This window comes from Corvus cornix, chromosome 5, assembly GCF_000738735.6.
Source record: "Corvus cornix cornix isolate S_Up_H32 chromosome 5, ASM73873v5, whole genome shotgun sequence".
In the NCBI taxonomy this organism is placed as follows: domain Eukaryota; kingdom Metazoa; phylum Chordata; class Aves; order Passeriformes; family Corvidae; genus Corvus; species Corvus cornix.
This window is the reverse complement of record NC_046335.1, coordinates 10,359,245-10,372,598: the sequence shown is the minus strand read 5'-3', so window position 1 is coordinate 10,372,598 and position 13,354 is coordinate 10,359,245. Positions and strand designations below refer to the sequence as shown.

General features: G+C 41.3%; 1 protein-coding gene across 2 annotated transcripts in view; it reads left to right on the top strand.

The window, feature by feature from the left end:
• RCOR1 (REST corepressor 1) overlaps positions 1–10,864 on the top strand; it is an 81,400-nt gene extending 70,536 nt beyond the window's left edge. Inside the window, exons 9-13 of one of the 2 annotated variants that reach the window (XM_039552472.1) lie at positions 2,046–2,240; positions 3,219–3,296; positions 3,472–3,529; positions 4,083–4,312; positions 6,440–10,864. In XM_039552472.1, coding sequence (XP_039408406.1) covers positions 2,046–2,240; positions 3,219–3,296; positions 3,472–3,529; positions 4,083–4,312; positions 6,440–6,481 — 603 coding nt within the window. In that variant the 3' untranslated portion in view covers positions 6,482–10,864. The remainder of the gene's footprint in view (positions 1–2,045; positions 2,241–3,218; positions 3,297–3,471; positions 3,530–4,082; positions 4,313–6,439) is intronic. The other variant, XM_039552473.1, reaches the window with a different exon arrangement.
• Positions 10,865–13,354: the final 2,490 nt, after the last annotated feature.

Sequence of the window (13,354 nt, the reverse complement as noted above, 5' to 3'; positions counted from 1 at the left end):
TAGTGACTCCATAATACTGAGGTCATGACCTTGACCTGCTTTCTTTGTATCTCCCTTGTTCCTGGAAGTGCCTCCCACTTCATCCTCTGCTACATAGCTTGAGATAGTTTTATCTTCTTTTTACGTAGTGAAATCTGAGGAAGGGAACTTTGTATTAAGGGGTATGTAAGACTGAAGTGCACTGGATAGCAGTGGCAATATCTAAATAAACAGGAGCACTGCTAAATCCCTTCTAAATCCCTTCATTTTAATTCTCTCTGGTTTTCAAAAATTGATTTAGTTCTAGAGAGAGATGTGTGTGGCCAGGAAAGAAGAGTTTCCAGGACAGAGTAGATGTTCCAGTTTTTGCTGGGGCCTAGAGGCATTTGGAGCTGTCAAAAATTGTTCTGCTGGAGCTCTGGTTCTTGTCCACAACACAAAAGAGCTTTGCATTTTTTGAACGGTGTAAAACAGTCATTTGAAACTGCTTTCATTTTTCTTTAATGTTGAGGGTTCTGGGATGTTTGCACTGCAGGCATTCCATGTTGGTCAACTGACAGCCTGAACCTGTAGTGAGACATTGCTGCATGGTCCTGGGAAGCAGTGTATGTAGATGAAATATGAGTGGATCTGAAATGCCTGTCCATGCTGAATAATTTAGCTGGCTCAGTTATCAAAGTGCTTCCTTCTGAAGCAGAGTTCAGAGCTTTCCTCACTTGTTCATAGCTAAACCAGTCTGGTTTCTCCTGCTCACCACTCCCATCTGCAAAGAGAAATAGGGGTATCCGTCCTGCAATGGCAAGAATTATCTCTTGCCTCTTGCCTTGTCCTAGGAATCATATCTCATGGAATACTTTGTACCAATGGACAGCAGAAAAAGGTTGAGAGCAGCCAATTGTCCACATTGCTGCTGCTATGAGGCTCTGGCCTTTGTGCTCATGAGGAGGGTGGAAGCTTTTATCTGTGGCAGCTGTGCTGGAGTCCTTTGGGAGTCAGAACCTCATGCTTACTTGGGGTTTCGTCCTCAGCCTCGTGTGGTTTCAAGTGCAAGCATTCAATGCTCACTAATGAGCAAATGCCACAAACTGTAGAAACTACATGTAGCTGCAAATTAGGAGGAAAACAATAGCACCAAATGAAGCGAATGTGTTTAAAGCTGGCAGTGATCAGGTAGAGGATTTGGATGTACAGCCTTCCCTCTCTGTTTTTTCTCTCTTTGCCACCCTTCTTCTGTTCTGTGTTCTTGGCCAGGTTCCAGTCACTGGGTAACAAATCTTGGGTATGAGTTGATTGTTGAATATAACTTCTGGAGGAAATGGTTTTGCTGTCTTAGAATCAGGTGTGCTCTTGAAGAATCTGGAGTATAGTGTCCTGGCTATCTACCTGTCTTTGCTTTAGACATAAAGGATAAAAATAGTAAGTGGTCTGTGAAATACTCTTTTTCCAAAAAAGATTTAAAGTTTATTTTAGGCACAACTGCACCATTTTGATGGAACAGTTGATACACAAATGCTATGCAAGAAAACCTGGCTTCCTAGAAATGGTGTCACAATCTAAGAACTATCCCATTGTCACCTCACTCCTTTATCCTTTGCCTTCAAATAAATCTGGTTTATTCCTTCTCCTGTCTGGTAGGTAGTAAAACAAGTCTCAGTAAACTGTTTTAGTTGTGTTCTTTCTGTCTCCACACTTCACTTTGTTTCCTTCTGGTGTTCAGTTAAACTGGTGTGTTCAGACCTGATGATGAAAACAAGAAGAAGGAGTTTGAAAATAAGCAGGACATTTAACTGCTGCAAAATTGGGCATCTGTCTCCCAAAATGAGAATGGGCAGAGAAGGCAACCACAGTATCTCTGTAAACACTGAAAGCTGCTAAAGAAAATGAGAGATTTGTATAAGACAGTTTGTGTGACGTGCCACTTAAAGCAAAAATGTCTTCCTGTCTGCAAACTGGCTTTGTCATTCTCCAGCCTTTGATGGTGGCTAAAAGAGTCACAGAATGGTTTGAGCTGGAAGGGATCTCTAAAGATACCTAGTTTTGTAAAATGACTGACTGCTGTTTGCCAGGTGCCGCCTGCTGAAACTGTCCCTCAGGTGAAGAAGGAGAAGCACAGTACACAGGCCAAGAACAGAGCAAAGAGGAAACCTCCCAAAGGAATGTTCCTTTCCCAGGAAGATGTGGAGGCTGTTTCCGCTAATGCAACAGCTGCTACCACTGTACTCAGACAACTGGACATGGAATTGGTCTCAATCAAACGACAGGTATGAACGGGATTGTACAGGAGTGACTGCTGGGTTTGCTGGTAGTGCCTTTTGCAGTCTGCAAAGTTTGGCAGGAATTTGTAGTTTGGCAGTGATGATGCACAATGCTACGTGCCTTAGTTGGCAAGCTGCTGTCCTTGTGCTCTGAATGCAGCTCTGGGTTTTACATCTCTTGTGTTTTAGTTCTGTGGGCAAGCCTACTTTAGACCTGAAGTGAAGCAAGGAAAAGTTCATAGCAGGGACTTGAAGGAACATTTGTTGGCACTTCACATTTCTTGCAGTTCAGAATTCCTTCTATTTTAACTGTAACTTTCCTGTGGTGACATTGGTTTCAGCAGCGTCTGATTTCCATCTACAGCAGCTGTTTCCTTTGCCTTTTCATGTGGTACTTCTAGAAGTGGCAGATATGTTTGGCTTAGTCCTTCCTAGACAGGTATCATACAAACTTCCTATGTACCCTTTGCTTCCCTGATGGAGCTAACAAATGTTTTTCAAATATTTGTGAGTAAATACAAGTTTGCTACATTACTTTGTTGCCTAGATCTGAGAATTTTGCAGTTTCTAAAGCAGAGATCTGTCTCAAACTCTTTATTAAACTTAATAGAATTGGTATTTTGGCCTGAAGCCTTTTTCTTGGCACTCTGGGAGAACCTGAACTCTTCAGCAGTCTTTGATCCATTACTTGCTGCAAATGGGGTTGGTCTTCTTACGCTGGGCTTTATACGGACCTGGAAGTTGGGGCAGTTCTTGCTCCAAATAACTTGTAGACAGCAGAGAATAAATTAAATGGGATCTTCTGATTTGCCAGCTGCTTCTGCTTTACATTATTCCAATATAGCAAACTCTCTTTTTGGAAAAGGCAGGCTGTGAGAAAAACTGGAAGACTGAGCTTGTGAGGTTCCTGCCAAGGCTGCTGGAAAAAAGCTTGTCCAAAGATATTTATTAATCCTTCTTAAAGGCATGAAACTTTCTTTTCAGATTCAGAATATCAAACAGACAAACAGCGCACTCAAAGAAAAACTTGAAGGTGGTATAGAACAATACAGACTTCCAGAGGTGAGTTTGTTTTCTGACCTTTGTTAATTGTGAAGATAAATGCTAATGTTATACTTTGACTAACAGTTAATTCCTTGTTGTACTTTTGAGATGTTTTTATGAGCTCAGATACTAGTGAAAGTATATAAATAAAGTTACCTATTTTTTTTTTTTTTTTTTTTTTTTTGCTGTTTAGGTCGTCCAGAAATTTAATGCACGTTGGACCACGGATGAGCAGCTTCTTGCTGTGCAAGGTATGGCACTACAAGTTTATTTGTACTTAAGTTGTTGATAGACAAAACCCTGCTGCATTTCAGAGCTGAGTTTCCCTTCAGTGGCTAATGAGGAGGATTTTGACATTGCCATGTACTAATGCCTGAAGAATGTACTTGAACAAGGAAACAATATTCCCCCTTCCCCTCCCTGGGCAATACAAATGGAATCATATGAAAGTTGGGAAATAATGTCTGCTTGTCCAAGCTTTCAGAAAGTGAAACTCTGCTGGAGTCACTGCTATGCTCTTTGCCTGTGTAACTGTTTCAAGCAGTACAGGCAGATTTACACAGGTCTTGTACATTTGACTCTGCCCATCTTCTGCTACACCTCTATTTTCTTCACTTCTCCAGGGCTTGTTTTAACTATGTCTCTTGCCCAATTTAGACTCTTTTTTTATCCTGGATTAATCTGAAGAAGCTTTGAAACCTTGACAGAAGTTCAGCTTTGGATCTTTATGCTGTGACTTGAGCCTGATTTGTGGTCTTTGTGGAAATAACACACTGCTTTTGTTTCTCTTTTTGTTGCTTTTAGCAATCAGGAAATATGGCCGAGACTTTCAGGCAATCTCTGATGTGATTGGAAACAAATCTGTGGTGCAAGTGAAAAACTTTTTTGTAAATTATCGACGTCGTTTCAACATAGATGAAGTTCTACAGGAGTGGGAGGCAGAGCACGGTAAAGAGGAGACAAATGGAACCAATAGCCAGAAGCCTGTAAAATCCCCTGATAATTCCACTAAAATGTCTGAAGAGGAAGATGAGGTAAATCCAATTTAAAAGTCACATGAAATTCCCAATCTGAGCTCAGTTCAGATAGATGCGTGTGTGTGTATTTATATATATACAGTCTTTGCAAAAGCAATTTTTGTCAATTTCAATCTGTGCATATTTCACTTCATCTGGATATACGATTCTACTACTGATTTCGGGAATTGGGAAGTCCAGGCTTGTATAAAAGTGGAAGGAGAGCAGTAAATTTGTAGCCCTCTGACAGTATGTGTATCTTATCAGAGCGTGGATGTTTTAATACCTCTTACCGCCAAAATGCCATGCATCTTTATCTCACTTGGATCTTTTCCCTGCACTCAGTTCTCCCAGCTCTTCTAGGTTTGGCTTTGTGGGACCATAGTGTCTTCTGAGCCAAAGCTTGCTCTTTCATTTCCGGTGAGTGGTTTCACTCAGATAAAGGGAAGAAAGCTATAAACAAGATGAGTGTGTGAAACTTCACTCTGGAATTACCTAAAGGCAAAGTTACCTGGATTTTACAGCTGTTTCTGTGAAGACAGAAATCTAGGAACAGCCTCTCCTTGATGGAGGTTCACAGAGTTAACACTTGTCCAAAGGCTGTGTAGATTTGAAGTTAACAAAGACTATAGGATGTTTAAGTATGGTAGTTAGTTTAAAAAATATAGTATTAACACAGTCTTGCAGAAGAAAACCTTGGTAGAAGTTTGTGTGTTAAAAATGTCTGATCAAGGACTCCCTTTGGCCTAATTTATAAGACATCTTAGTGCAAAAGCTGTGTATTGTAAATGCAAGCACAGTCAATAGCACAAGGCAAATTTTGGTTGTGCGTGGAGGAAAGACTTCTCAGTGTGCTGTATATTTTTGTTGCTCTGATTAGGGCTAGATCACTTGGACATTGTCCAAAAACATCCAAAAAGCAGAACTTCACTGCTTCGCAAACCCTAATAACAGGCAATTCAGAGATGCTTATATTTGGGAACTAAGTCCAAAGGTATGACAGATGAACAAAACCACACTCAGAAAACTTGCCTTCACAGGAGTGTGTGAGTGAAATTGTCCCATTCTTCCGGAATTGAGAGGTGGAGCAAAGCAGCATTGGTACTAGTACATAGCCACCAACTTGAAAGATACGTGGCTCTTGTCACTGTCTTTTCCTGTGACCTGTAGAATTAATGTTGGCAATGCAGAGCTTTTCTTTTCTGAGCCCTCTGAGATCCTTCCTAGCTTCAAATACACCCTTGCTTCTGAAAGTTGAGGTCAAAAAAGGGGGGTCTCACTTGACACAGGGAAAAAGTGGCTTCAGCAGGAACTGGAGTGGGCTGATGTGTGTGGATACCAGAGCAATGAGGATCCCAAACGAGTTGGGAGAGTGGAGGCATGACAGCAAGGTCTGGTAAAGTAGCTACTAGAGCAGCTGTCATGATCCCCAGATTAGTGATGGGAAGTGCCCACTCTGGAGCAGAGCAAGTGCTGAGTGGTGGGAACCAGACCAAAAGAAGCTGTGAATGTGGTGCTCCTGCCTTCAGAGGTAGCATAAGCACAGTGCTGACTCGCTGCCTGTCTCTGTGGTTCTGGGGCAAAGTGAAACGTCATTGGGGTTATGACACAAGTGACCTGCATGGGCTGGGAGTGGGTTCCTGGTCCCTCCTGAGCTGTGCAGCACTGCATGGCGGGTGTCTGCTCTTGAGGGCACTTGCATACGCAGCATCTGGTCAAGTCAGGTGGAGTCAGCAGTAGCCAAGAAGACTTTGCTGGCCTAACAGTGAAATGCCTCGGGTGCTTTCTCCCTTGGCATGCCTGGCTGTCTGGCCACCAGCCTAGTGAAAAGTTCATCAGGCCTCTGAGGGCTTTGGGCTTTCCCATAGCCTGTGGTTACAGTTCCTTTTCTTTGAAAGGGAGAGGTGAGGCTGCTGTTTATAAAGCAGCATTGACTCCTGTCTTAATTCCTGTGTGTTTACAATCCCAACAACAAATCCATGTGCCTCAGAGTAGGGAAAGGTGCTGGAATTCCTTCCATGTGCCAAGGTTGTCTGTTTTGTCACTGTCAGTACCATGGATCTGGGCTGAAGTTTGGAGATGCAAGAAAGCCTATGTGTATTCATTTTAAACTAAACGTCTGCTTTTTCTCCCCCTTCCCTCCAGGCTACTTCTGTTCTTGATGTCAGATATGCATCTGCTTCGTGAGAAGGTGCTGTAGCCTAGAACAATTTGTGTTGACTACTGTGTTATCCAGGATATCAGGTATTAGCAAACCTCAGACAGCCATCTGCATCATATCTGTGGACAAGCAGCTATTACCAAAAAAAAGGCAAACGCTTCCAGTCCTGTGCTACATCTGCCTTAATCTCCCCTCATTCCTCCATACTGCCTCCACTTTCTTTCAAAAGCACCCAGGTAGTTCAGCTCTCCATTTCACCAACGTCATGCTTAAGCATGGGGACTTCTAGAACCAGTAACACCTGTCTATAAATTTTGACCAACCTTCAAAACAAGGAGCTCCTTAGCAGCCCCACAGTAACTCTACACATTAGGAGTTCTTAAAATACTTGGTCCGTAGGGTATAAGTATGTATTGCTGCATGGCCTTGTGGTCTCCGCTTCCTGTGTATTCTTACGATGACACTATGATTAGTGAGCTTTCTATAAAGGAGGGGCCTGTGCACATGCCAGCCGTGTCAGGTTTGTTCTGCAATGACAGGACATATTAGCAAGCAATCATGAATAACGCAAAGTGATAGGAAATGTTATTTCTAAGGTTTGGTCAGTCCAAGGTTGTAGATGTAACTCATTACACTTCTGGTTTGTGCAATTCTTTCCACTGTATTTGTGTGTTCTTGCTTCATAGAAAGCTCCCTAATTGAGCATTTTATTCCTGTATATTTTAATGGCTTTTATTTAGTGCAAAAGGGAATACTTAACCTGAAACTGTTTGATACGCTATTTAACCCCTGGCATTCAGCATTTGCATTGTAACTTGTTAAGTGAGTGCTACACAACTTTCTTTTTCCTGATCCTCTGTGGGATTAAGTCAAAACAACTTTCTCTGGTGCCTCTCCTTTTGGGGAATATGTGCCTTTTTGCATTTGGCTACCATAGATCACTTTCTGTCCCAGTGTCTCATTCCTCTTCAGAGCGCTGTTTGCCAAAGACATCAAACTGCTTCTCCCAGTAGAAGGTTTGGATGAGGGTTGGAGCACAAAATTCAACCTTCAAGATTTTTTGGTTTCTTGGAAGTATAATGGAGAAGAACTGGGTTAATTTTCATTGGCCATTTTAACCCTTCTGAAGCACACATTGCTTTCATGTTCTGAACCAAAATATGCAATTTAAAATCTAAGAGGTGCTTTTCCAAATACTTGGTGCATGCAGCTTTCAAATCCCAGCCATCTGCTTGGGTGGCCCGTGCTGTGGCCTGTCTAGCTGGCTTGTACGGGAACTGTTCTTGCAAGTCCTGTGGGAGGACTTTGCACCTTGAACAAGGTGGTTGCTGACTGCCGAGCTGACAGTGTCCAGGAAAGCTAGAAGCAGCAGTATTACTTCTTGTCTAGTGGAAAGCTGCAAAATAACACTAGTCACAAAGCATTTAAAAATGGTTAATTTAACGCTGTTGGAAGAAACCACCAGGCGTCTTTGCAGGTGGAAAAAAGGACCTTCCTTGCCTCTCTTCCTCTGCCGAGGATTCAAGCCAAGATGGCACACAGTGATGTACAGCACCAGCCTTTCTTAACACAACTTGAAATGAGTTAGCCCATGGCCTGGCCTGCAGCTGAGGTTGGTGGAGCTCGGGGCCGAGCCCCGGACTTGGTGCTGAGGTTTGGCTGCTGGGCTGTGCCATGCTGTGTGCCGTGGTGGCTCCTGCTCTCTGTACCTGAGCGGGGCAGGCTAATCCCAGCTGGGCAACAGAGCCGCCTCTGGCACCTCCCACAGTGTGGTCACAGCCCAAGGAAAGGCAGGGGAGGTGGCCTCTTGTAGCACTGAGATGTGGTCTCCCCCTTGGGCCACGTGTGAGGAAAGTAATTCAACATCAGAAGCTGGGCAGCATCACACAGGCACAGAGCAGGTAGAGATTTCCTAGGGCAGGTTGGAGTGTGGAGCCCCAAAAGGGCCTGTTTCAGCCACTTGGCAGCTCTTTGGGAGCAGTTCCATTCTAATAGCTCCAGAGAGATCCTCCGAGGTGATGGGAGGATGAAAGGGAGCTATTCCCTATCCTCTGTATTGCTGTTTGTGTCTCTGCAGCTGTTGTTGTGAACTGGCAGCTCTGGTGGCTCAGATACTCCTTCAGACCTGTGCCAGTTGGTGCTGGGAGTCTCTTGTGGGAAGGAGTGCTAGGTGTTAGCCAGTGTGAATTAGGAATAAAGACCGGGCAAATAGCACTGTGAATCCAGTTGACAGTTGTGGTGTAAAGCAATGCTGCTCTTTAGAAACACTCGAGTATTAAATATTAAGCCTCCTGCTGGTACCAGCGCATGGAGACAGGTGTGTTGTGGGAGTGATGTGGGAGCTTGTATCCCAGCTGGGGGAACTCATCAGGAGAGGCTTCTGCTGGAGACTTAGATACTTGTGAGGACTTCTCATTGGTTTTTGCCCTCAAATCTGTCCATCTTATGATCAGAAAAGTTGTGTTTTGGCTTCATCCCCATGGGGTAGGGGGAAATGTGTATAATTTGTGATATTAGGAAGAAAAAAGTTGTTTAATTACTTTCAGTTGACTGCTATCTTATTGTAGTTGATACATGCAATATAATAGCACTGTATTTTAAACGTTTCGTTTTTTACATTCTCTTGAACTATGTTTTTAAATGCGATAAAATCATTTTAGCTTTCGAAATGGTTTGACCTTGTTTAGGTGAAGACCCTCTTTTTCTTTTGTTAAATGGGTCAAGCATTAGATACATCAACTGGTTGCATTCTGACTAGAAGGGTCCACAAAGATAACTGCATAAGATAGAATATTCACTTAAATTTTGTTTCTTAAACTATCAATGTGAATGTCATAATTATATATATTTTGTGGAAAATGGGAAATTATTTCTCCTAAGTATAAGTTATTGTGCAAAATATGGTATCGTTAAAGAAAATGATAGTTTAAGTTTTAGTTTTAGAAATCTTAAAGATATAAAAGTGTATTGCATATGCATAAACAAATTTCATTTGTTCTATTTAATTTTTATGTAGTTGTGTAAAGTGCTAGGTAACCTTTTTTCACTTATCCATTAAAACAACCTTGTTACTTGAATATTCGTGTTTAACTGGTTTGAAACAGTGATCAATTTTTGTAATATAATCTTATAACCAAGGGAAAAAAATACACGCCTCAGTTGTGCTTAACAGTAAAGCAACAATGTACAATCAGATGCTTAAGACCATAGTAGCCATACCTGGTAGTGCAACCACAATGGTTGTGTCTCAATATATTTAATACCGATGGGGATAATGGTTTCTTAATATATTTTTACAAGTTTGCAACCAGGAAGACCCCATAAGTATCCACTAGAACACTTTTTTAATAGTTAAAATAAGAGTGAAACTCTTACTCTCTTAAAGCAGTGTCCTGACAAACATTTTTCTTTCCTGTACAAATACATCAGAAACATTATGTATGAAAATACACTCATTGTCACTTTAAATTTCAGTTTTTATTCTATGAAATCGCTAATATGCTGTTGGTATTCTTGCACACCAAATATGAGCCAAACAGTGCATTACACTAACTTGATCACTGGATTTGTGAACAAAAATCTCCAAGTCATTGAAATGCAAAAATATCACAGGAGATTTTTTTGATAATGCGTTTATTTTTCAAATTGGTATGAATTTGTGCATAGCCCATTCAGCAATGAGTGGGCTGATATTTTCCAAAAATAAGAGAAAAATTATTTTATTTTCTCCAGCTTGTCTTCAGTAAGTCAAAATCTAGTGATCTTGTGCAATGCCCCTAAAGCAAATACTTTCTGCCACTCCCTGGATTAATGCAGCTTTTCCTGTTGATAGTAAAGCACAATTGCAGTGAAAGTTACAGTTCAGAAGATGGAAGGTCAGTATAGTCTATGCATGTTGTATAATAATGAGTGTTTACATTCATATTCTCCTAAAATAAAATTTATACTGGAGTGTATAGTATTCCATTATGTAGATTTTATCAATTTTGTTAACTGCTTATAGATTGCTTAAAAGAAGTTTTTTCAAGATTTTAAAAGATGTATAAGGTTAAGTTTGCAAATATAATGGAAATGCTGTATAGCTTTTGAAGTGACGAAATACTCGTTGGGATTTTAAAGAAAGTATGTTGTAATAATGCTGTTGTAAGTAATATTTTAAATGTCTTTTTTGCCTGTTTTCTATTATTCAGCACACTTACTGTGATGAATGTTCATAGCATTATAAAATTGCTTAGCCACTGAAAAGTAACATTTGGGTTTGGATTATTTTACTGTATGAAGAATTATAGTGGGGTAAATTCCTTTGTGAAATTCTACATAATTCATTTTTCTATGATTTCCAATGTTTGCTGACATCAAATAAAATTTTTTCAAGCCATTGATGTAATAAAATATGTAGTAAAATGTTACTGATGTAAAGTGTGGTTCTGATGTGTAACTGATCCCCTACCTTTCAGATTTTGGTCAGGAGATGCAAAAGGGGTTTTCCCCTTCCTGGCAGTGTCATCCCTAAGATAAGGATGACCTGAAGAATAAACTGCTGCCTCTTTGCTTCATGTAAAAAGCACTTGGCTTAACTGTACAAGTTAAAAGATTGTCACCTTTGTCCTACAATGAAAGAAACACATTTAAAATATGTAGGAAAAGGCAGCACTTGTCCTCAAAGTTCAGCAGTATGCAATGTTGCTATTGAAGATGCTCAAAAAGGCAGGAAATTTTGCACCTTGGAATTTTCAGGAAGGTCATGTTTTCTGTCTTCATATGCTGGGGTGCTGCTAGGCACTAAACGTAGAAGCACAGACAAGACTTCGTGGGGCTGTTAGGGTGAAACTGCTTTGAGCAGGCACTCCCAGCAGTGCTCTGGGAGCCCTGGGTTAGCCCAGGACAGGTGGTGAGAAGTTCTCTGCTTTGGTCATGTGTGGTAAAGGCAGCAGAACTCCTACAGCAGGACACTGGTGGTTTCCAGCTCTGCAGCCTATGGAGGGCAGGAATTCGTCACGCCTTTCTATATTGTAAAGCAAAGTGGTGGGGAGGGAGACGGATTAAGGGTTTGGAAGAACAGGCAGCATTTTTGAGAGCTGAGGGTGTTTCCTTACTGGAAAGCATTCCTTGTAATTTTCCTACTGGTAGAGAATATGGTACCAATATTGTAAGGTAGCAATCTGCTTTTTTAGGGGAGGTATTTGACTCGAAGTGCTTAAATCGTCAATACAAACCAGCTCTTCTTGCTCGTGTGCCCCCAACCCCAAAGTAAAAGAGAAACAAATAAAAAAGAAGGAACTTTCCTTCCTTTCCATCAGGGAACATAAAAAGATGAGGAAACAGGGCCTTCCCCTGCCTGAACATGTACTCCTGAGGAGTCTAGAAGCAAAGGTAAAGTAGTGATAATACCACTGGTTTTGAAAACACAGGGTGCTATATCTGTGCCTGGTAATGGTATGTATTTGTAAATGGGAATGCAGTGTTGAATTAACGCTGTGTTATTCCTGATAGCCTGTCCTACATAAACAGTTTGGAATCTGAATATGGTAGGAGCTGCCTTGCAGGATGTGATGCAAGCTGGAGTTCAGGCTGAAAGGGAAGAGTTCATTGTTGGTGGTGCTGAGTATGCCGAGGGTCTTAATCTGATCCCCAAATGTCAGCTTCATGAAGTAACAGTATATAAACCTGGATTTAATTTCATAAACCATCTTCCAGTCTGAAAGATGCAGAGTGATGTTTGAGAGTGAAAACCAGGAATCAAATCTATTATTCACCTCTAAAGCATGCTCTGGCTTACCCACCCAAATAGCCTTTGAAGGAGTAAGAGCAAGTGTAATTTCTGATCTTGCTTTTAGTAAACAGTCAACAAAATGTATATGTACAAACAAACTCAAACGAAACAAAAACATTCTGCAGAGGGCCTGCTGACAGTGGTAGAGAAATTGTTTTCTTTCGCTGCAGAAGAACTAAGGAGAGAATCACTGTAAAATTTTATGGGAACTAAGTTTCTAAGGTCATCAAGAGGGGGATTCTTGAGAACAGTAGCATAGAGGAGGTCTGAACTTTGATAGATGGAGAAATCACCTGGAAGTTTCCCCTAATGGAAGGGAAGAAGTTTGTATGGAGGAAAGCTGCAGCCTATCTTAACAAGTGCAGCAAAGGGCAGGATTTTCTCATTTGGGTAAAAATATTGACCAGATAAGGAGTTCACACTGGGCAGATCAGGAAATGGGAGTAATGTTATGCTGACTTCTTGTTTGTAGCTGGAGATGAGGGTGAGGGAGAGGTGAGGTGTTTGTTCTGACTCTGGATGTGTTCTTAGTTTTCATGAAACTAGTTTGCAACAGGAGAAGGTGTGTGGAATGATGGAAATAAAATGTGAACTGGGAGATGCTTTTCCCTATCTGCACACTTTGGGGGAACAGACATAATTTGTCTGACATCCAGCATATGAGACTGTGGCTTAGCAAGACCTGAATAAGCTTTTGAAATGCAAGATGGGACTGTGTGTGTGACAAAACAGAACTGATTTCTAAAAGAAAAAGATGAATAGGAGATCTCAGCAGCTGCAGACTTCTTGATGCTGCCTTGTGTATTCAAGGTTTAGAATAAGACACGGTAGAAAGGTGAATTAATGAAATAGAAGAATGGGTGCAGTGGATTTGCTAGAGATCCACGTGTGCCTGACTAGTCTATGGCAAGGTGCAGGATTCATCAGTGGATAAGGATATCACTGCCTGAGCTCACTGTCCAGAATCCCTTAGAGAGAAATAAGCTTTTCTAGGGTATAATTAATTTAATCCTAAATTAGATGTTGAAAACTGATCTAATGTATTACATCCTGAAAGTGCTTATTCCCTTCCTTATTATAGATCAAGGTAGAGCCTAGGGCTCTGTCTCTGATGTGGGAGCTGGGC